The sequence below is a fragment of the Ictidomys tridecemlineatus genome, chromosome 12 (genome assembly GCF_052094955.1).
Source record: "Ictidomys tridecemlineatus isolate mIctTri1 chromosome 12, mIctTri1.hap1, whole genome shotgun sequence".
Lineage (NCBI taxonomy): Eukaryota > Metazoa > Chordata > Mammalia > Rodentia > Sciuridae > Ictidomys > Ictidomys tridecemlineatus.
In genome coordinates, this window is record NC_135488.1 from 58,164,022 (window position 1) to 58,188,324 (window position 24,303).

At 34.1% G+C, this 24,303-nt stretch overlaps 1 protein-coding gene across 6 annotated transcripts in view; it reads left to right on the top strand.

The window, feature by feature from the left end:
- Positions 1-364: 364 nt before the first annotated feature.
- Gcfc2 (GC-rich sequence DNA-binding factor 2) overlaps positions 365-24,303 on the top strand; it is a 46,690-nt gene continuing 22,751 nt past the window's right edge. The window contains exons 1-11 of one of the 6 annotated variants that reach the window (XM_078028951.1): positions 365-802; positions 2,858-2,986; positions 6,335-6,559; positions 7,282-7,379; positions 12,393-12,508; positions 15,925-16,111; positions 19,201-19,324; positions 20,203-20,284; positions 20,808-20,920; positions 21,639-21,838; positions 23,712-23,862. In XM_078028951.1, the coding sequence (XP_077885077.1) occupies positions 532-802; positions 2,858-2,986; positions 6,335-6,559; positions 7,282-7,379; positions 12,393-12,508; positions 15,925-16,111; positions 19,201-19,324; positions 20,203-20,284; positions 20,808-20,920; positions 21,639-21,838; positions 23,712-23,862 (1,696 nt within the window). In that variant the 5' untranslated portion in view covers positions 365-531. Of the gene's footprint in view, positions 803-2,857; positions 2,987-6,334; positions 6,560-7,281; positions 7,380-12,392; positions 12,509-15,924; positions 16,112-19,200; positions 19,325-20,202; positions 20,317-20,807; positions 20,923-21,638; positions 21,839-22,638; positions 23,863-24,303 lie in introns of those variants that run through there. The other 5 variants (XM_078028948.1, XM_078028949.1, XM_021729155.3 and 2 more) reach the window with 5 other exon arrangements.

The window sequence follows — 24,303 nt, forward strand, 5'->3', positions numbered from 1 at the left end:
TGATCTTGGCAATTCATACATTTGAATCAACTGCATTATAATTGCTGTGAACTTATTTTTAATGTGAAGAGTTCGCTGCTTAGCTTTCACTGGCATCTCCCAGTCCAACACAAGCACTCTTGCCGGGTTTTAAATCTTGGTTTAGAGAGCTTTCTCTGGAAAAAGACAAGGACCCCACTGCAGTCCAAGACGGCTAGCACAGTGCCTGGTTCCTGGATGGGACCTGCACAGAGAGAGCACGTGAGGCTGCTCTTCGTGGGACTCGGGCGTGAGAGGCTGCAGGGAATCCCTGGTCTACAGATCGCACACCCAGGTTTGGCCAGGGGAGCCCTGCGGCTGGGCCTGCCGAGTTCGTCGCGCAGACCTACGCCAGCACACTACGCATGCGTAGAGCGAAGCGCGAGTTGACTGGCGGCGCGGACGCGCGCTCGGGGCAGCAGGAGAGGCGGGAGTGCGCGCCGCCGTGGACGCCCAAAACCCAATTTGGCGTGAACGGAAAGTGAACGTGCGCGCGGAGATCGGGCCTGGAATATGGCTCACAGGCCCAAACGGACTTTCCGGCAGCGCCAAGCTCAGTCCAGCGACAGCGATGACGCCGAGGATCCGTCAGCTGAATCCGGGGCGCCCGGGGAGCCGTCGGCGCCGGGCCCGCAGGAGGAAGGCCCGCCCTCTGGAGGAGCCCGCGCGGAGGTGGCGGAACTGCCCCGCCGGGCCCGAGGTCCTCGGGGCCGGGGCCGGGTCTGGGCGAGTTCCCGGCGCGCCCCCGGAGTCGCTCCTCGCGCGGACAGCTCAGGGGGCCAAGGTGAAGAGGCGGGGAAGCCGGGGGCTCCCGAGGTGACGCGAGGGGCGGGAAGAGGTCGCGGGGTCTTCTCTAGGGGTTCCTAGGACCTGCTGCTGACCAGCAGCCACTTTTGAGTCGCTTCCTTTCCACCGCATGCCCACTGCCTGCATTTACGTACCTCGCTCCTTGGGAGGGACGTTTAAAAGAAATCTTGTTCATTTTAGTGGTTCCTCTTTGCACTATCAGATGACCCTCCCCATTTACAGCTGTAATACAGTTATTAATGTTTATGAAGAATACACATCGTCCCAAAGGAGTTAAATCCTAATGCTGTTAGATAGAAGTTGTATGTACCTTTTGGAAACTTGCTCACTTGTTCTTTTAAAGGATACTTAAAAGCAGCACATTAAAATAATCAAGTGACAAGGTTTGAAACATTCTCTCTTGCTTGTCTTCCTCTGTCATCAGTTATTTACAAAAACAGATTAAAAGTAATATATGTGACTATCATAAAGAAATTGATAACACTGGACTGTACAAGTAATGGTATTAATTCAAAATGACTACATTGTATTTATCTTTGACTTACAGGGGATCTATCTCAGGTGCTGGTGCATAGGCAAGCTTTACCAGTGAGCTCTACATGATCCTCTCCCCACGTTTTAAAAATTAATTTATCTAGGTATTTATTTTTGAAACAGGGTCTCTCTGAATTCTCCAGGCTGGCCTGAACCTGCAATCCTCCTGCCTCAGCCTCCAGAGTAGCTGAGATTATAGATGTGTGCCACCGTCTGGCTTGAGTTCTTAAATAAAAGTTTCCAGCATCTTTATAATTTTTACATAAAATGTATTGGTCTAAGTTTAGAGTTTAACAAGGAATACAGTTTGGAGGCCCAGAATTTTCTCCCCACTATTGTTAGTCCCATTAAATTGATCTTAGTGATTTTGTATGTACTTATTTATTTACAAATAAAAGTTATACAAGCTTATGGTATACAACATGATTTGAAATATGTATATGCTGTGGGATGGCTAAACTGACCTAATTAACTTATGCATTATCCCTTTTTTTTTTTTCTGGTGAGAACACTTAAAATTTCTCAGCAGTTTCAAGTACAGTATACAGTATGTTGCAGTACAAATTGTTATAATTACCATCTTGTACAGTAGATCTGTTAAACTTATATTTCTAACTAAAATTTTGTATCCTTTGAGCTGAACAAGGTGGCTCATGCCTGTAATCCCAGTTACTGGGGACACTGAGGTAGGAGGATTGTAAATTTGAAGCCAGCCTGGACAATTTAGTGAAACTCTGTATCATATTTTAAAAAAGGTTTGGAATATAACTCAGTGGTAGAGTACTCCTAGGTATAAACCCTAGTACCTCAAAATTAATAAGATAAAATTATATATCTACTATGTTCTACTCTTCTATGATTTCCAGTCAACGTTTAGATTCCACATATAAGTGAGGTATTGCCACATTTGTCTTTTTTGTGTTTGGCTTATTTCACTTAACATAATGTCTTTCAGTTTCATGATCTTAGTCAATGTTATGACCTCCTTATCTAAAGTTTTGATGACCTTTTTTTAATTTGTACCCTAAAATATGGTTAAACTTGTAGGGAGAATTGAGGATAAGAGTTGCCTTTTCTCCATTCCTTAGTACTCTCACCGATAATAGCATTTACCTTATAGAATTATGAATATTAAATCATGTGAAACAGGTTTCAGTGTGTCTAGCACATAGTAAATGATATTTTTGGTTTTTTTTTCTATTTACTACCACTGTTTTTCTGTTCAAAATATTTCTTTAATTTTTGTCCTTTTATTTTCCTTCAATGTTCCTGTCCCTCTTCTCATTGTGTCCTTTTAGAACTATTAAATGTATAGATAGTGCAAGTAGGGTAAGTCTTTGTATATTTGTTAGATCATTCAGTTGTTTCAGAAAGACTGGAAGGTAGAGAAAGATTTGTATGTCTGCTTTAAATAAATGGACTAGGATTAAAATGCTGTATTGTTGATTCCCATATTTTTATTTTTGTGTGTGTGTATTAAAAAAAAATGTCCTGTTAGAACCCAGAACAGCTGATCTTTCAACAGATGAAGAAGATGGAGCACATCATTCCTCAGGAAGTAATGATGATCACAGTTCATCTTCTGACAGCTTTAGCTCTCTGGAAGAAAAAGAATCTTCATCAATAGGTTTGTAATTTTTTGTAATTTTAGTTAAAACTTTATTCAATAAATATTTATATACAAACATATATAATAATAAATCTTAAAATGAGAAGTGCTTCTTTATTAACTCTATCAATTAGTATCCCTGTAGCCTTGCAACCTTTTCTTATCCAAATCCACAAGATAGAGAAGTATTAAGTAAGAAAGCCAAATTAAGAATTGAAGCCTGGTAAACAATTAAAACTCTATATAGGTTCTAGATACAGCACTTGAAACAGAATTTTCTGTTATGATGGAAAAATTCTATACCCTCATTATTCAGTACAGTAGCCATTAGTTACATGTGGCTGTCAAGCTCTTGAAATGTGGCTAGTGCAAAATTTAATTTAGTTAAATTTATGATCATTTGTGACTGGTGTTTGTTATAGTGAACTGTGCTGCGATAGAAATGGTGGATTAAAAGTGTAATGGACGGGGCTGGGGTTATAGCTCAATGGTGGAGCACTTGCCTAGTATGTGTGAGGACTGGGTTCGATCCTCAGCACCACATAAAAATAAATAAAAAAATAAATAAAGATATTGTGTCCATCTACAACTAAAGAAATTTTTTTAAAAAGTATAATGTAGTGGATATAAAGCATTGGAACACTCACTACCTAAGGAGAAGTCAGTTTTAGAAATATGTGGAATAGGTTTTAATGGTCATAGTAATTGAGGTATTGTTATCCTGTAGTTCCCCAGAGGCACGAGATGATAAATATCCTATGGAGAGTAGGACAGTTCAGCACAGTGAATAATTGTCCTTCTCCCCAATGCCCCATTGAGAAATACTGATGAGAAGTTGAAAACTGACCTTGTGAGGAGCACTTGGAAGTGGAAGGCATGTACTGTTTGGAGAAGAGAAGATGGAGGAATGTGATGATTTGAAGGACTTGTGTGGCAGGAGTGCATTTGTTTCATGTTCTGGTAGACTATGAGAGTGAACCAATAATGGAATATCTGCCTTGAAATATTCCCTGCTTGCTTACCCAAGGGAGATGCTAGTTGACCTCTGCATCTTAGATAATTGTGTGTCAGGTGGAATGGTGTATGTGATAATTATTTAAAGAGTTTTCTTTAACAACATGATGTTAACTTTATGCATTCATCCTGTGTCTGCCCAGCATCCGCTTTGTGGAACCCATTGAGATAGATGTAGGGTATAGAGAAACAGGACAGATAGAATATTTTTCTCTTCCTTGAACTTCTTCTTTATTGCTTAAAAATTGACTCTATGTAGTACTTGTATCTTACCAGTGAGTTTCATTACTTGTAATTTATTATTTAAACCCTACCAAGTTATTTGTAGGTGAATTGCTTGCAACCCACGTTCTTCTGTTTCCATATTCAAACACTTCAATATTCAAACCTTAATGTATTATCTTCTGGCTACATATTAAATTTCACAAGAAGGCTATAAAAACAAACTACAGCTGAGCCCTATCTCAGATCAACTGAATCTGAGTCTCTGGGAGGTGGGTCTGAGCACCAGTAGTTTATCAAGCTTCCCAGATGATTCTCATGTGTAGCCAGGGTTGGCAATTTCTCAAGTAACCTGCGTTGAATCTTAATTCTACCTTAGATTATATTAGCTAGTACCTCTCAGCTTTAAAGAGATGTCATCTTGTCTTCACTCACATTATAATAAAAGCATTAAATCAAACAAAAAGTACAGAGTTCTCAAGCAGGTCCTGTTGACTTTATAATCAACATTTTTCTTTTTTTAGTAATTATTCATCTAGTAAAGAATTCAGTGAACTATTTGGTTTATCTCATATAACATTGTCTACAAGGAAGGAATCAACCTGTTAAATCCTTTGTGAGGATATAGAAACATCTAACCTTTATCATTCCCCCATAGCAGTCTATAAACAAATACTAGTCTGTAAAAATGCAATCACTTGATTTTCTGTCACTCATTCTCAGTGAATATTTATTGATTTCTAGTCATCACCTTGTATGTTTCATAATTGATTCAAGCACTTTTTATTTTCTCTGGGACTAATGTCAGTCAGTCTGGTCTGTAATTATAGACTGATCTGTAGTTACTGAAATCTATCATTTTTGTTGTTATTTCAGACATAAAAGCATTTGTACACCTCTAAGCCAGTGATATGTTTTCTTTCTAAAAAATTTGGATCAAATTTATGGGAAAGATTTAGAAAATTCTACTTGAGCCTTAGGGACTTGTCATTTCTAATATTCTGAAGTGCTTAGAATGAGGAGAATTTCTGTTGCCATTTTGGTGGCACACACCTATAATCCCAACATCTCTGGAGGCTGAGGCAGGAGGATAAAAAGTTGAAAACCAGCCTCAGCACCTTTTTGTGGTGGGGTGGGGGATACTAGGGGATTGAACTCAGAGGCACTCAACCACTGAGCCACATCCCCAGCCTTATTTTGTATTTTATTTAGAGATAGTGAATTGGCTGTGAACTCGTAATCCTCCAGCTTCAGCCTCTGGAACTGCTGGGATTACAGGCATGAGCCACATCTCCCAGCCAGCCTCAGAAACTTAACGAGGCCCCAAGAAACTTAGAGTCCTTGTCTCAAAAGGGGCTGAGGATATCACTCAGTATTTAAGAGCCCTGGGTTTAATCCCTAATACCAAAAAAAAAAAAAAAATTTTTTTTCTAGAATATAAAGATAACTTAGATCACCATGCATGAAAAAACCTGTTCTGAATTGAAAGAGTTCATATTAATGAAGTTTCAAAAAAAGTAAGATAAGCCTCTATTAAAAGTTATTATCATTTAATCAGGTTGAAAAATACTTCCTTTATACTTTTTAACTTCTTACATTAATGTAGGTGGGACTCACCCCAGAACTCTAGTCTGGTTTGACTTTGCACCAATTGTGTTGTGTTTCTTCTTTGTATTGATGTCCACAGGGGAGGAGGTCATTTCTTTCTTATTTAGTAAGATCTGAAATCAACCTTTCTAACTCCTGCAGTTCTTGAACTCAGGAACTCGATGCTCATCCTTTTCCATAGCCCTGCCCTAACATTCAGAGTTTTCAAAAGGGAAAATAACTAGCTCTCATCAAAAAGTTATCAAAACCTGATGAGTAAGAGACTTAAAAGATAAAATGAAATGGTTTGAGTGTATTTCCTGATACTTCTAAATTGAGTTAATTTCTCTAAATTACATTTAATCTAGAAAATTAATTTTCTTCCTTTACTGATATAGATTTGAGCCATTTTTTTAAATAATGCATATATAAAAATAGAGAAAAATTTAAGAACATAGTGCTGTTTTTCTTTGTTTAATGTGAGAAATATGTATTTCTGTTTGTGTTTGTGGTTTTCATTGTACTCTTCTTTTTTCCTTTCAGTTAGGATCCCTGATGCAGCTTTTATTCAGGCAGCCCGCAGAAAACGTGAATTGGCCAGGGCCCAAGATGACTATATTTCTTTGGATGTAAAACATAATTCCACCACTCCTGATACAAAGAGGAACAGTGATGAGGATCCTGAGAGTGAGCCTGATGACTATGAGAAGAGAATACCATTTACCCCAAAGCCTCAGACACTTAGACAAAGAATGACTGAAGAAACAAGTATATATTTAATTTATTTACCATTCTATGAATTTTAAGGCGTTTTTCCTTATAATATTTTATGATAAAATTTCCATAAAAACATAATGTAGTGTTTCACATGATAAAGAGTGTTAATGTTGGCTTTTATTTAATATCAAATTACTATCAATTTGGTCCATGACATTATAGCGTCTAAAAGATGTTTCTGTGTCAAAATATTATAATTAAAGGGTATGTGTAATAATGTTTACTAAGCCTGTACCCTACATACTTTTTGGCGAGTTGAAGAAATTATGCAGTATCTTTAATTTTGAAACACAGGAAGCTATCGTTTTCACCTCTATAAAATTTTTGTTTGTAAATATGGAAGATTCTACAGAGATTTTAGATGTCATATTAATATCTTCTCTACTTTAATAAAAAGTTTTCTTGATGGGACAGTTGGGTAACATGAGTACAGATTCTGGAGTCAGTTTGCTGGATTTAAGCTTCATCGTGGTTCTCAGACAAACTGTATAACAACACCATGCCCACTACTATTGCAAGTTTTCTCATTTGTAAAATGAAGGCAACAGTGGCACTTTCTTCCCAAATTATAATGAAGAATAAACATATAAAGTGCTAAATCAGTGTATAATACACCCCAGAAATGTTGACTATTACAACTGGAATTGGAAAATTACTGAGTGTTTATGTGTGACTTTTTTGTTGTTTGTTGTTATTGTTTTTTAATTTTTTAGCAAGTAGAAATGAAGAAACAAGTGAAGACAGTCAAGAAGATGAAAATCAAGATATTTGGGAACAGCAACAAATGAGGAAAGCAGTTAAAATCACAGAGGTAATAATTTTTATATCATATATTATTATATTCCTGTGCCTACTGTAACAAATTACCATAAACATGGTAACTGAAAACAACAGAAAATTTATTCTCTTACATTATTGAGGCCAGAAATCAAGATGCTGACAGGGCTGTACTCCTTCTAAATGCCCCATAGGAGAATCCTTCCTTATCTTTTCCAGCTTCTAGTTGTTCTAGGTTTTCTTTTAAGTTGTGACTGCATGACTCCTTCCCCTGCCTTTGCTGTCACTTGCCCTCTCAGTGTCTATAATTTTTGTTTCCTATAAGGACACTTGTCTACATTTAGGGGTTATCCAGGATGATTTTGTCTCAAGTTCCTTCACTTAGCTACAACCACAAAGACCCTTATTCCAAATAAGGTCATATTTGTACATTCCAGTGGATAAGACATGGATATTCACCATGCAGCCCACTACACCAAAGATATCATGTCCTTTTCCACTGTTTTAAATACCTTACACTTGAAAGGACCATATTTTTTAATTCTTAATTTTCTAGTAACTTACAGTGTATATTACATAACACAAGTGTTTAAAACTTAAACTCAATATATATAGTAAGGTTTAAAATAAAACTGGAAAGAAAAAAAAAACTGAGGGTTTATTTCAGTGGGAGATTTCTTGCCTAAAATGCACAAGGTCTGAGTTAAATCCCTAACACTACAAAAATTTTTTAAAAATAAAATCTCACTTGGGATCAAAAGTCTTGAATTTTGTTTCTGACCTTAATACTAGAATATAATCCCCATGAGGTCAAGAATTGTTAATAATTTTGTTCAGAGTTGTATCCAATAACACCTAATATGGGTGCTCAGTAAATATTGAAAGAACTTGAGTAAACACTTGATTTCTATAAGTTTCAAGGTTGTTTACATTAATAATAAAGAGAATGATAATGATATTAAACACCTGACTAGGTAACTGTAAGGTTCAAAATTATAACAAGTCAAAAGTGCTTATAAACACTATAGTAATATACATATAAAATGTTTTATATTTGAATCTTTTTGATAAGAATTCTTTAAGAGGCTGTTATTTGTTATTTTAAGTTAGAAAGTTTTATAAGATTTCCATTTTATTTTAATACTAAAAAGCTAACTAAAGCTAAACCTGTGATTGTAATTTTGGAATTTCTGACCCAAGAAATGATTTAGCAGATGGTTTTTAACAATTGTAATAGGCTCCGATGTTTTTCCTTATTTTTTGGTAAAAGTCAATGTAACAACATCATTAAAAACATACTTCAAGAAGAAACATGCCACAGTCCTTACTCCACCTGCTCAAAGTTGCATAATTCCTTTGTATTTGATATGCTTTTTTTTTTCCTTCAAATTGATTGCTATTATATTGTCCAGCAGAGGTTCCAAAACTGATGCATTTATGAAGCCCTTAGTATCTCAGTACTTTTATCATGGTGATCCTGAGTCAAAAGATTACCAAACAATTCCATTTATTAAATAGTTAAGTCCAAATTTAACAAGATTTATATGCTAACAACTTACCCATTTGAAAAGAATAATACAGGTAAATTGAAGAAAAATCTTTTTATTTCATTTTTTAATAACCACAGTTATTTACTGATAGATTGTGTGCACCTGTTTGACACTGCATGTCTTCTCAAACCTTGAAATCATATTGGTCACTGCCTGTCTTTTCCATACTGATCTTCAATACTTGCTTTTTTTCATAGTATCCTCCTAAAACCCAGCTCCACAAATATGACTTCATCAAAAGGAGTGTAGTATAGTCTGATGTTGCAAACTGTGAACTAATTAGAGCTAGAAGTTCAAAAGATGCCGAGTGTTGCTGTTTCCCTAGAAATTTTAAAATATTTCACCTTACCTCTTTGAATTCTCTGGGATTCCTTCACATACTTTGGGAACTAGAGTCTTCCTACAGTTTTAATTTATGATTTATTTGTTTTGTTTTAGGTGCTAAGGATTGAACACAGGGATACTTTACCACTGAGCTATGTTCCTATTCCTTTTTATTTTTTAATTTGAACCTTGAGAGCTTGTTTGGAGGTTCTAGCAGGGGAGTGCAGCTACTTGTTATACCCTTGACAGAAGAACGATCCTCCTCTATCAAGGAAGATCATCCTCTTCCAGCTTCTGGAGGGATGCACATGGAGTGGTCAGGGAGGAAGGGGACACCCACCTTGTCAATCAGATCAACTGAATCAGCCGTGGAGATCAATGGGGTAACAGGTGTCATAGCCAGATCATACTCAACATCTTTATTTTTTAATTTGAGACAGCTTCTCACTAAGTTGCTGAGGATATCACTCAGTTGCTGAGACTGGCTTTGAACTTGTTGTCCTCCTGTCTTAGCCTCCTGTCCCTAGCATTACAGGTGTAGATCTCTACACCCTGCTGAATTCTCATTTCTTTGATTAACATACAAATGTCTTCTCCTTCTTCAATGTAGTTATAATATTAACTAATTTTATTAGCTTTGTGAGATTAGTGGAGTCAATGAATAATTATTGTAACCATTCTTTATTTTGGTCAACATTTTAGATTATTTGCAATATGAATTACTTTCCTATTAGTAAATAATAATCGGTGAATATTTGATTTCTTTTGTTTAAAGGTGTGGTTTTCAACTATTTCCTTAAGATAGTTGCCCAAAAAAAAAGATGAACGTTTTTATGTATATTTTCTCTAAAGAAACTTAACTCGATTTATAATTGCATTGATATTTGAATGTTTCACCAGTCTTGCCAGCTTTAGATGCAACTATTGTTGGCAAAAATGCAATTTCTTATTTATTTGATTAGCATTTTTTTTTATTGTTGGTTGTTCAAAACATTACACAGTTCTTAATACATCATATTTCACAGTTTGATTCAAGTGGGTTATGAACTCCCAACTTTACCCCGTATACAGATTGCTGTATCACATCAGTTACCCTTCCATTGATTGACATACTGCCTTTCTAGTGTCTGATGTATTCTGCTGTCAGTCCTATTCTCTACTATCTCCCCTCCCATCCCCTCCCCTCCCCTTTTCTCTCTCTACCCCTTCTACTGTAAATCATTTCTTCCATTTGTATTATCTTGTCTTACCCCTCCTTTCCTCTTATATATCATTTTGTGTAACCCTGAGGATCGCCTTCCATTTCCATGTGATTTCCCTTCTCACTCCCTTTCCCTCCCACCTCTGATTAGCATTTTTATTACTAATGCAGGTGTATTTATTGGTTTTTTATTGAAGATTTACTACATGCTCATATCACTTTCCTGTGATAATCACAACAAATTACCACAAATTTGGTGGTTTACAATAACAGAAGTTTGTCCTCCCACCATACTGAAGAACAGAAGTCCAAAATCAAGGTGTTAGTAGCCATACATTTCTTCCAGAGGCTCTAGAAGAGAATCTACTCCTTCACTCTTCTAGGTTATAGTTGGTATTCTTTGGCTTGTGGCCACATCTTGGCCATCTTTATCTCCTTCTCTTATGTACCCGGACTCCTTCCTTTGATATGTCCTCTCTTTGATAAGGATACAAGGAACTCCCTCTGCATAATCCAGGATAAATACCTGCTTTGAAAATCCTTAATTTAATCACATCTTTTGTCATATTATTTACATGAATGTGAGAACATACTTTATAGGGTCTCCATTAACTAACTACAGCCACTTAGAATGATGTACAATCTTTGCAAGAAGAGAGACCGCTAAACAAAATGATTACAATGAACTCTTTATAGGTTCTCCCAGAACTCACTGCAGGGAATAGCACAAAGAAGCAAGGGATGTTTAGATTTATGGAATGGTTAATAAATAGGGAAGTTTGGAAAAGTCTCCCTAAAAGTGGTGATATTTAAAATTGGATTATTGAAAGGTATTTACTATGTAAGGGATTTGAAACTGAAGTGTCAGGAATGTTTGGGGATTTGCAGCTGAGTTGGATATGAGTGGGAGACTTGGTGAAAATTGATGAGAACTGATGGTGCTTCATGGAAAATATAAAGAATAATTAAGCTAATGACTTGGCTAAATATCTATCTGGTCCACTTCTTCACATGTCCTAGTTTCAACCAAAGACTCTTCAGAATTTTAAGCATAGTGGTGATGAGCTGTGATTAGCCAGAGGATACTAGTACATACCTGGATATCTATATTATAAAATGTGTTAGCTGAAGATGCATTTGTATGAGCCTTCTGTTACTGTAAGAAATAACTGAGATAATCAATTTGTAAAGAAAAAAGGTTATTTTGGCTCACAGTTTTGAAGGTTTCCATTCACAACCAGATGACCCCATTGCTTTGAGCTTATGAAGACTTAGTACATTATCATGGGAGCACATGGTAGCAGAGGACGCCCAAGATGGCCAGAAAGTGAAAAAGAGAAGAGGAAGTGTGTGGTCCCAATATCCCTTTCAAGGGGCATGCCTCCAGTGACCCCTCTTGTTTTCACCAGGTCCCATCTTTTAAAAGCTCCTTTACATCCCAATAATACTACAGGCTGGTAACAAAGCCTTTAACAGGGCCTTTGGGGAACATGTCCCCAAACCATAGCAGCATTTCTAGGCAAATAACAGAAAACCCAAATGACAAATGCCAGAAACAAAAGTTTTTCCTAGAAAACTTCCCCCAGACTTCCATTTAACTGGCTGCTTCCATCACATTGTTCTGGTCTACCATGCCATCATCATGTAGCATTCATCCAGAGACTGTTGCTTCTTTAAAAACCACATGACTTGCTCAGAGTACACTATACTATGAATGAAGGTAGCTTTAAAAACTTTGAGAACTAAACTTCTGGGAAATTTTTGATTTTTAAAATTTGTCTTTTCTAGATTTAAGTTTTAAAATTTAAAACTGAGAATTTAAAAAACATTTTGTTTTAAAAATAAAAGTTACAAAGGCAGAAAATTTTTGAGCTGGAAGGGACCTTGGTGTATCCAGTCTCCTTTTAAGCTATTAACATTTGTAAAGTAAATGAAATGTTTTTTTAAAAATAAATTTTCATATTATTTCTAGGGAAGAGATATAGACCTTTCCCACAGTAGTAAATCTCAAACAGTGAAGAAGTTTGATGCTTCCATTTCATTTCCACCAGTAAATTTAGAAGTTATAAAGAAACAACTAAATAACAGGTGAGTAATACTGATTTTAAAATTTGTATTTGTCTAGACACTTAGTACAGTGAAAAAGCATTATGTTCTTTTTAATTATCAAATATTAATACCAAATAGATTTACAGGACAAAAATACCATTTGTTAACTGCACTAATACACTTGATTTGACTTGTGTTTGTATTCTCAGTCTTTTTGACAGATATGTATTACATAGTTGAAATCAGTAATCCTAAAATTCTGTTTTTTTTTATTTAATAATTATAAGCATTATTCTACATTGTTAAATGAGCCTTAAGTTTTAAAATATATCATATTTGTCCAAATAATTGACATATCATTAACTATTAGTACATGTATAAGTTTTTAGATATTAAGTTATTTCTGGTTTCTAGGGAATTGACAAACTACCAGTTTCTTCAACTTTTATTAGTAAAGTTTTTTTGGAACACAGTCATGCTTGTTTATTTACATATTGTCGGTGGCTACTTTTGTCTACAACACAGAGTTAAATAGTTGCAACAGCAGTCATCTAGCCTTTAAAGAGACTAAAATATTTACTCTCTGGTCTTGTACACAAAAAGTTTGCCAACACCTATTCTAAATCAATGTTTCTGAGTTGTTTTTTTTGTAGTGTTTTTTTGGATTTTTTTAGGCAGGGAGGTTGGTACCGGGGTTGAAACCAAGGGCAATTAACCACTGAGCCACATCCCCAACCCTTTTTTGTATTTTATTTAGAGACAAGGTCTCACAAATAACTATTATTATTTAATGGCATTCTGATACAATTTCCTTTTTAGAAGAAAACAGCTAGAATGGCTCTTGCTTCTAGACTTGTATATAAACCAGACCTGAATGGTTGTTCATAATTGTCTTGCAAGAGTGACAGCACAGAAAAAAGACAATGAATCACTGGTTTAGATTACCATTTCATTTAATCGTGGTAAATGTTACTTTAACTTTATTGTCATATTCAATTTTCTTATTCACAAGGTTCTATATTTTTAAAAGAAAATACATCTTCATGGTTTAAAGAAAAATAAAAACCAACCAGTTCAAAAGAATACACAAAGAAAAGGAGAACTATTGCTGCCAGTTTCTTATGTTTCCTTCCAGAAGTGATCTGTATCTGTATAAGTACATGTATATTTTTTTCCTATTTTTATCTGTGCATTATACATAATGAAAGGATTCATTATTACATATTCATACAATCACAAAATATAATAATGTAATTTGACTAATATCATTCTCCAGTATTTCCCCTTTTCCTCTCCTCTCTCCTCCTGGTCCCTTTCCTCTTTTCTACAGATCTCCCTTCCATTTTCATGAGATTCTCCTGACCACCCTTCTTTTCCTTTTTCCTTTCTAGCTTCCACATATGAAAGAAAACATATAACCCTTGACTTTCTGAATTATTTCTGATTTATTTCACTTAACACAGTGTTCTCGAGTCTTCATCCATTTTCCTGCAAATAACATATTTACCTTCTTCTTTATGGATGAATACAACTCCACTGTGTGTGTGTATGTATGTATATATATATGTATGTATATATACCACATTTAATTTATTCATCCATCTATTGATGTGCATTTAGGCTGGTTCCATACTTTGACTATTGTGAATTGTGCTGCTATAAACATGGGTATGCCTGTATCACTGTAGTATGATGACTTTAATTCTTTAGAATAAATAACTGAGCCTGGGTCAGCTGGCGGTTCTATCCCTAATCTTTTGAGCAACCTTCACATTGATTTCCATAATGGTTGTACTAATTTACAATCCCACCAGCAGTGTAAAAGTGTTCTTTTTCTCCACATATTCTCCAGCATTAATCAATTAATCATTCATACTCTTGACAATTGCTATTGTGACTGGAATAAGATAAAAATCTCAATGTAGTTTTGATTTCCATTTTCTCAATTGCTGATGATATTGAACATTTTTTTTCATATATTTGTGGGTCATTTTTATTTCTTCTTTTGAGAAGTGCCTGTTTAGTTCATTTGCCCATTTATTATTTGGATTTTTTTTTCTTTTTTGGTGTTAAGTTTTTTGAGTTTTTCATATATTCTGGATATTAATTCTGTCAGAAGAGTATCTAGCAAAAACTTGTTCCCATTTTGTAGGTCCTCTCATTCACATTGTTAATTATTTTTTTGTGTGCATATATATTTATATATTGCCCCATTTTTTAATATAATAGAGAAAGCTCACTATCTATGTTGTTTGGTATATCTAGAAATTTTTCACATTGTAACTACTTACAAATTCACTGCTATGACTGATAATATTCTACTTGATTAAAACCAAAATATTTTATTAACAGTGCCTGCTGTAGATTATTATCTTGATTTATATTTTAACTCTCACTGTTCTTTACATAAAACAAAGACTGAAAGGAAAAGATAGTAAACCTTGGGGAGAGCACGTTTGGCTTAAGCAAGTACTAGAGTGTCTTTTATGGACCAGGTTAGCAGGAATAGAATAATATTTTAATCCTGATTCAAATCCAAATACTATGAAATTGTATTTTTTATTTAATTCTCTCATTTTTAGTTCTCTCATTCTAAAGTATTCAGAAAGTCAAATATTAGAAAATACATTCCAGATATTTTTAAACAAATGTGTTTCTTTTTCCTCCATTGGCATTTATCTATAACAGGTAACTGATAAACAATGAAAAGATCAGCAGTCATTGAATTGTATTTAACAGTTTCTTCATGTAACATCAGTTGATGGGTATGATATTCCCAAGGGCTAAAAGAATGTGGGCTATCTTGACTTTAATAGGCAGCATATATCGAAATGCAACCAGGAAGGGATTTGCTTGAAGGAATAACAAATTCCAATGACAAAACAAAAGCATTTCAAATCCAAAACAGAAAATTTGTATCCAACCATTATGTCCTGAAATGACATTAATGCCAGCTCACTCAGATATCTATATTCCTAGAAAGATCACAAACTTAATCTAAGAATAATTCTACATGGTCTCCTCGGATTCAAATTTAAAATGATTGATTCTTCTTGGATCTCACAGTTTATAAATTCTCACGAATCCCAGCATACTCATTAACTTCTAATCTAAAACTAGCCTGTGGATTAGCCCTCACCTTTAAAAACCTAGCAGTGTCTGTACAACTATAATGCGCCAATTTTTAAAAATGGGGGAAAAGAAAGGATTAACAGTTAAGAGAAGATATGTCTAGAAGGAAAAAATTACAATTAAATTAAAATTTAAAAACTTACCAGTGTCATCTCTTTCCACTTTGAGAGCTCTATAACTGTAATGATATCCTTTTCAAGTCTAATAAACTCAGATTTATAAGATTATCAATTCCCTTGGTTGTCTTTGAAAATGTTTGCAATAGAGTACTACTTCAAAAGGAAAGATTGGAAAAATAAAGCATTTTTATTTTACTTATTTAGATTAACATTACTACAGGATACTCATCGCTCACATCAGAGAGAATATGAAAAATACATACAAGATGTCAAGAGCTCAAAGAGTACAATTGAGAACCTTGAGAATTCATCAAGTCAAGCTGCAAATTATAAATTCTATAAAAGCATGAAAATCTACGTGGAAAATATAATTGACTGTCTTAATGAAAAGGTACATATAAATCTATCATTTTCTGGGAAAAACACCTTTATTATACAACTAAGTAATATTCTAAATCTTATTATGTGCTTTTAATTTTCTATAAGTATTTTTTCTACATTTTTTTCTATTATCCCCATTTATTAGTCAATAATTTATTTTATCAGTAAAGGGTTATAGGTATTTCTCACACTCTTTGTCTAACTAGAAACTATTTCACCTAATTTATTTCTCAAATTGTTCCAGCTATGGCAATTAGGAACTTTAAAAAAAAAAAAAAGTATTTGTTTTTTTAGTTATATGGCAGTGAAGTATATTTTGACATATGATACATACATGGAGTATAACTTCCTGTTATTGTGGTTATATGTGATGTGGAGTTTCACTAGTTGTGTATTCATATGTGAACATAGGAAATTTATGTGCAGTACATTCTACTATCTTTCCTAATTCCATACCCCTTCCCTTCCCTTCATTCCCCTTTGTCTATTCCATTGAATTCTATCCCTGTCCCCATTGAGTGTTAGCATCCACATATCAGAGAGAACATTTGGCCTTTATTTTTTTTGGATTGGCTTTTTTCATTTAGCATGATAGTCTCCAGTTACCTCCATTTACTAGCAAATGCCATAATTTCATTCTTCTCTTATGACTGAGTAATATTCTATTGTGGATATATATCATATTTTCTTGATCCATTTATCTGTTAAAGAGCACTTAGATTGGTTCCATAGCCTAGCTATTGTGAATTTAGCTGCTATAAACATTGATATGACTGTATCACTATAGTACGCTAATTTTAAGTCCTTTGGGTATATGCCAAGGAGTGGGATAACGGGGTCAAATGGTGGTTCCATTCCAGATTTTCTGAGGAATCTCCATACAGCTTTTTAGAGTGGTTGCAAGAATTTGCAGTCCTACCATCGATGTATGAATATACCTTTTTCCTCACATCCACACCAACATTTATTGTTAGGTGTATTCTTGATAATTATCCATTTTGACTGGAGTGAAATGAAAACTCAGTATAGTTTTAATTTGCATTTCTTTAATTTCTAGAAATGTTGAATATGTTTTCATATATTTGTTGACTAATTGTTATTTCTTCTGTGAAGTGCCTATTAAGTTCTTTAGCCCATTTATTAATTGGGTTATTTGTTTATTTAGTGTTAAGTTTTTTGAGTTCTTTATATATCCTTTTCCTACATATTTTTTTCTCTTATTTTTTATTGATATAATTATGCGTAATAGTAGGATTAGTTGTTACATGTTTCTGTGTATGCACAGTACAATATAATTTGTCAATCTTATTTCTCAGTACCTTCCCTTTCCCCCTCTCACAAGGTTCCCTTCCTCTCTTTTCCTGGGTTTCCCTTCTATTTTCATGAGATTCCTGCCACCTTTTCTTTTTCTTTTTTTCTCTCTAGCTTCAGTGAGAGAAAACATATGACCTTTAATTTTCTGGGTTTGTCTTATTTTGCTTAACAGCACTCTCAAATTCCATCCATTTTCCTGCAGATGACACAATTTCATTCTTCTTCATGAATAAAACTCCATGGCGTGTGTGTGTGTGTATTTTCTTTATCTATCCATTCATTCTATAGGTTTTTAACATAGTCCCTTTGGACATTAAGGGGATTTGTACTTGTTTTGATGCTATAAGTAATGCTGTATAAAATCTTATATATTTTATAATAAAATTTTACGTTTAATAATTCCTAGAAAATGAAACAAGTCAAAGAAAATGAATTATTAAGTACAAATATTTTTAAGGCTTATGAAACATATTGCCAAACTGTCCTCTAGAAAGATTGTGTCAGTTTTATTAGTTGACTAGATGAGGAAAAAATGAATTTTGTTCTATATTATATTCTGATCTCAAACCCTTTATTTTATCAGCTATATGTAGTTTTTCTTCTTGCAGATTATCTCTGCCTTGTTATTATGTTGGTTCTTAATGGGAATTTTTTTTCTTTTCTTTTTATTTCCTTTTAGTTTTCTTAGGTTGAACAATTCCTCTTGTGTGTTGAGGGTAGGGGGCAGGGTAGAGGTAACCTAGGATTGTACCTATGGGTCCTTTACCACTGATCCACATCCACCCTTTTCTTAGTTTTTATTTTGAGATAGGGTCTTACAAAGTCACTGAGGCTGACCTCAAACTTGCCATCCTCTTGCTCAGCCTCCCAAATCACTAAGATCACAGGCACATCCTACCATGCCTGGATATATTCATAAGTTTTGAAATTTTTATATGATCAGATTTATAAATCTTTCAGCTTATACTTTTTGGCTTTGTTTTATGCACAATAAGTTCTTACACTGGGATCTTCAATTATCCTTAAAAAGGTAGGTTATTTAAAAATAAATCACGTTCCACTTTCCATATTACTTAAATCATTAAAATGTTGTCAATTAAATGCTTTGTCCTCTGTTGTTTTAAGTTGATTGCCTTTCTATACCATATGGTAGTTGCATTCTAATGTATCAATTAAAATGTAATTTTTTTCTTCATTCATCCTTGAAAAATTACACATTTAAAATCTTACCAGTCCACCCATTGATCGATCTATCCATAGCAGCAGCTGTGGAACATCACTGGAATAAAAAAGCAACTATTGCCCAAGAAATAGAAGTTCCAAATTCAACTAGCCTGTGTTTCTGCATCACAACTTTCATACTCATCCCTGGTTAGTTCTCTTTCTCATTCTCCAGTTCTTCAGATTTCACCAGCTTCAAGTGCCCCTACTATCTTCTCCTCAGCCTGAGGAAAAACAGCTGCACCCCTCATTTCCTCCTGCTTTTCTATCTCTTATGTTTTTATCATAAACATCCATGTTCCTCACTCTATCTCATTTGGTTTCATTATCTTTTTATACTTGTTCTAGTAGAAAAAGGTGATTTTCTGGTTTTTGATATTAAAAGTATTTGCAGCTAGGTCTTTTGCTCACAATGTTTTATAATTAAGATGCAATAGTATTAGAAATGTCTCTTCATATGAAAATTGAACACATAATGTTTATATATTTTCTAAATATTACTTATTTATACTTTTAAAACTGATTATCAGTGACCTGTAGATGTTACTTGTATATGTATTTCAGATGATCAACATCCAAGAAATAGAATCATCCATGCATGCACTTCTTTTAAAACAAGCCATGACCTTGATGAAGCGCAGGCAAGATGAATTAAAACATGAATCAGCGTATTTACAACAGTTATCACGTTAGTGTTTTTTATGTTTAATACGGTTTATTATTCATGAAGATACATATTATCATTGGAGAATAAAAATGGTTTTATTCTTACTTTAAAAAGAAAGTAAGCTTTTTGTGTATTTTCTCACTAATCTTTCCTCTGTTCCCTTTCAAAAACAAAACATTATAGGTAGAGTTTCAAAATAAATTAAATCTAGCGTTAAAAAACAAATATTATAACTTCTAATCCCTTAGTATTTTTAAGCAAAATATTTATATGGCCATTTAATGAAATGTTTTAAGATGAGTTTGTATAAATATACAGACTGTTAGAGATCTAACTTTGTAGTTTTAAGGACTCTTCAACCAACTTGTTATGGTGAATTTTAGTATAGGTTCATCTGTAAGATTTCACTATATGAAATTTGTATACTTCATGTTAGTTCTTACACTGGTTTTGTATTTTCAGAGATGTCTTCCTCTCATTGAAGTGCTATCAGGGGATAGTAAAAGAGATTAAATCGCATTTCTCGGTCATAAATAATGATCTATACTAAAATAGATAACAATATGAATAAGGTGTTGGCAATGCAAATATTTCTAGTATTTGGCTATAGAGAAAATCAGTAAAAATTATTGAAAAAGAATATGAGGAAAAGAAACATGAAAATAAAATTATCTTGTTATTATCAAGTACTAAACTACCAATCAAGGTACCTTTTTTAGGCTAAGAAACTTGAGACCTAGTAACATTGTGAGAGGGAATTAACGTGAATATTTCATTGAACAATGTAAGCATATTTTGTGTGTTTATATGTACATGTATGTATATTACCTTTGTTTTTCAAGGTGTTTCGTTTTTCTTTTGAAAATTTGCAGTACAAAATGAATTTTATTCATTAACAGGCAAAGCCGAGACATCAACAAATGGAAGTTTGGCTATAGATGAAAAATCTCAGTGCATTTTAGAAGATATTGAATCTCGAAGGTACCTATAGAAAGTGAAGACTTAAAGCATCAGTGAGCAAGTACTTTTCACTATTTAAATAGAATTAACTGTATGATATAATTAAACCTAATCTGACATGTTAATTTGTGAAAATAATATAAGACCAAAATTTAGTAAGCAGTTCTCAGCTGCTTTAAAGATATATTTGAATCTGTTGAAAGGAAGGGGGAAAAAATTGACATATATCAAGCTGGGAATTATTCTTAACTAGAAGCAGGTTCTAATTTTATTGTTACCCCTTCTTCAGTAACTGGTTAACCCACAGGGATGTTTTTGCCAGGAAATTCTTATAAGAAAAAAGAGGAAGAACCACCATCACAAACTTATGAAGTTGAAAGTTTCAAAAATAGTAACATAAAATTGTATCCTAATATTATGGTGTGTTTCTGGCCATTATGTATAAATTATAAAATTACTGCTACTTTTTGTTTTAAAGAATTTATTTTGGCAAGAACTATTTGCTTTCCATTTATTTGTGATTCATTTCAATTACAAATTATAGGATACAAAGAAGACAAGCAAGAGCACTTTCTGGTAACCATAACCATCAGGAAGGGACATCTAGTGATGATGAACTGTCTTCTGCAGAGATGACCAACTTCCAAAAAAGCCAAGGTCAATTACCATGTTTCCAAAGATGAAATGCTTTGCTATGATTGCCTTTAAAAACATAAGTTATATAAAACATTTGGGAAAATTCAAGAAAAAGGAAAAATGATTTTGTCCTTTAAGACTTTTCCACTCTCTGGAAAAATAGAAAATAATGGCTAAGGAACATTGTGAATATTCTTGCATCTATATAGTTTTTTCCCCTCAGTTTTTTCCCCTTCTTTTGTTACAAATGAATATTTTAGTTTCATTTATTTACCTCCTACTTCCAATGCTAATTATTTTTACTTTAAAGCAATTGAATTTAGTGAAACCATTATTGACATCATGAGAAGGTTCAGTGTGTATGGTTAAAAGAGTCTGGGCTTTAGAGTCAGTTGACTTAAGTTCAAAGAAAGGCTTTATTCTGTGTGATCATGGGCAAATTCATTGACCTCCTAAATATATGATATTGTTTGTTTTCTATAAATGAGTATTATATCCATCTTGGTGATGAGATAATGTATATGTAGTATTTTAGCAAAAAGCAGGGGCTCATTAAATGGTAGCTGCTCTTAGTATTGATATTATCACTTTTGTTACTAACATGAGTTTTTATGAAAATTATATATTAATATCAAAGGAAAGTGTTTAACTCAATTGATTACATAGTCACATATGACTATGTTTATAAGGAAAGCAAAACTTAAAATGCATAACTTAAAGAGGTTTTTTTTTTTTACAGGTGACATTTTACAGGGTCATAAGAAAGTTTTTGAAGATGTGCATGATGATTTTTGTAACATCCAGAATATTTTATTGAAATTTCAGCAATGGCGAGAAAAGTTTCCTGATTCCTATTATGATGCTTTTATTGGCTTATGCATACCAAAACTTTTAAATCCCCTAATACGAGTCCAGTTGCTTGATTGGAATCCTCTTAAGGTATTTACGCTTAACATGTGATTATCCTGATCACAATAATTTCTTAAATTCTTTTGCTATCAGGTTAGCTATAAAACACCTTACCCTAAGAGTTGGAGCTGAAATTCAGAGCTTTGGAACAATAGTCTGGAAATGTGTACTTTACGCTACATTCTTCTTTACTTGGCTGTGACTCAATTTTTCAGTCTTAGCATTACTAAATTTTTATATATTATTTGAAATCCTTCCAAAAAGTATAAGGTGGTATAGGTTTGGGGAAATCCAACATAAAAGTCTTATTCCAAGGGCTCTGAAGCTGGAGATAACATATTGGAAAGAGATGGTAGGAGGCCTGCATGGAGGAGGGAAAGGATTTCAACAATAAGAGATTAAAGATATAAAGGGAGAACTATTATTTCAGAAGCTGGAGTTTACACTGAAATTGACAGATAAGAATTTATTTTGGTAAGTAATTGAAGGAGTAACAGATTGAAAGTAATGTTTTAAGGAGCCCTGTTAGTTATCTAACTTGAATGAAAGTAAAATAAGAAATGGAAAGCCATTCTTATAGCCCAAATTCAATGTGACAGATTCCATGATAGTGGCAAAGGGAAGAGAAGGAAAGAATTGATTATAAGAGGAGTTATAAATTAAGAAGTAGTGAAATGTAGAGAATAACCCTAACCCTCTACATTAAAGATAACCCCCAAGGTGTTGGATCCTGGAGTATTTGAAGAATAGTCATTTCATGCATAGTAGTAGGGACTTTTCAGAAAGAATGAAGAGGATTTTATAGGAAGTTTTTTTTTTTTTCTTCATAGATGATGAAACAATAGGGGACATCCTTGGGAACATGCCTACTCAGCAAACAGAAATGAGAAAATGAATCTAGAAGAGAGGGAAGTTGAGGATAAAGATTTAACAAAATAAATGATTTCTTCTCTTTGCCTGTCTCTACCTGCCACCACCATGCTGGGGACTGAACCTAAGGCCATACACACTACTCTTTTTCTTAGTCATGATGCCTGTAGACTCCAGGTTAGGTTCAGAACCACATAATCTTCATGGTTCTGGAACCAAGTTTATTTCTAAGAAAGTGCTAGGTAGACAGGCACTGTGGCACATACTTGTAATCCCAGTGGTTCAGGAGGCTGAAGCAGGAGGATCATGAATTCAAAGCCAGCTTCAAAGTTCAGCAATAGTGAGGCACACTAAGCAATTCAATGAAACCCTATCTCTAAATAAAATACAAAAAGGGGTTAGGGATGTGGCTCAATGATTGAATGCCCTTGAGTGCAATCCCTGGTACCCAAAACAAAACAAAAAAAAAGAAAGTGCTAGGTAGTCAGTTGGGTAGCAGCCTAATTTGTTAACCATGCAAACTGAATTGGGTACTTATGTGCCTAGCAGAGATCATTTCATTAATGCATTCAACAAATAATAACTGGTCATATGTTATTTTCTAATAAGCTAAAAGCACTTGCAAATCGCATATTTATGTTTATGAAATTTAAAAAAGACCAGAAGCAAATTTTGAGATAGCTGAATTTTTATAAGCATATTTCATGGTTATTTCAAATGTATTTTGCTCCTGCAAGAGCACTTGCCATAGGGTAAGCTCTGAAGGTCCTGACGCTCAATGTGCATTTGCTGATTTTTTGCTGAATGAATGAATGCATGCAATGCAGCTTTTTGTTACATTGCATAGACATTATGTCTTACCCATGACATCTGCCAAGTGGTGGTCTAATGCTACATACACGGTGTTAAAATGTGAAAATATTTTCTTCTTGATCCTTAGAAAAAATTCTGATGATTACTGGAAAAGTTAACTGTTTTAAAATACTCTATTGTGTAAGTATTTATTTATAACTTTTCTAATTCCATTTTTAAGTTGGATTCCATAGGGTTAAAACAAATGCCATGGTTCACGTGTATAGAAGAATTTATGGATAACAGTGTGGAAGATGCAAAGAGAGACACTAGTTTTGATAAAAAAATTTTGTCTTCAGTCATCAACAAGACAGTTATTCCTCGACTTACAGGTACTCCCTTTTAATCTTGCTAACATTAATTTGCTTTTTGACAGTATAAAATCATTCTCTTCAATTATATTTTTTTCAGAAGTTTTGTAACAAAAGGAAAAGTTATATGCAGTAAATATCAACAGGGGCTGGGATTGTGGCTCAGTGGCAGAGCGCTTGCCCATTAGCACATGCGAGGCCCTGGGTTGGATCCTCAGCACCACATAAAAATAAATAAATGAAATAAAGGCATTGTGTCCAACTACAACTAAAAGATAAATATTTTTAAAAAAAAAAGATCAATCAATGTCAAGTTTAAACTGTTTTAAAAATGCTTGTAGGGGGGCTGGGATTGTGGCTTAGTGGTAGAGCGCTCGCCTAGCACACATGAGGAACTAAGTTTGATCCTCAGCACCACATAAAAATAAATAAATAAAGATACTGTGTCCATCTACAACTAAA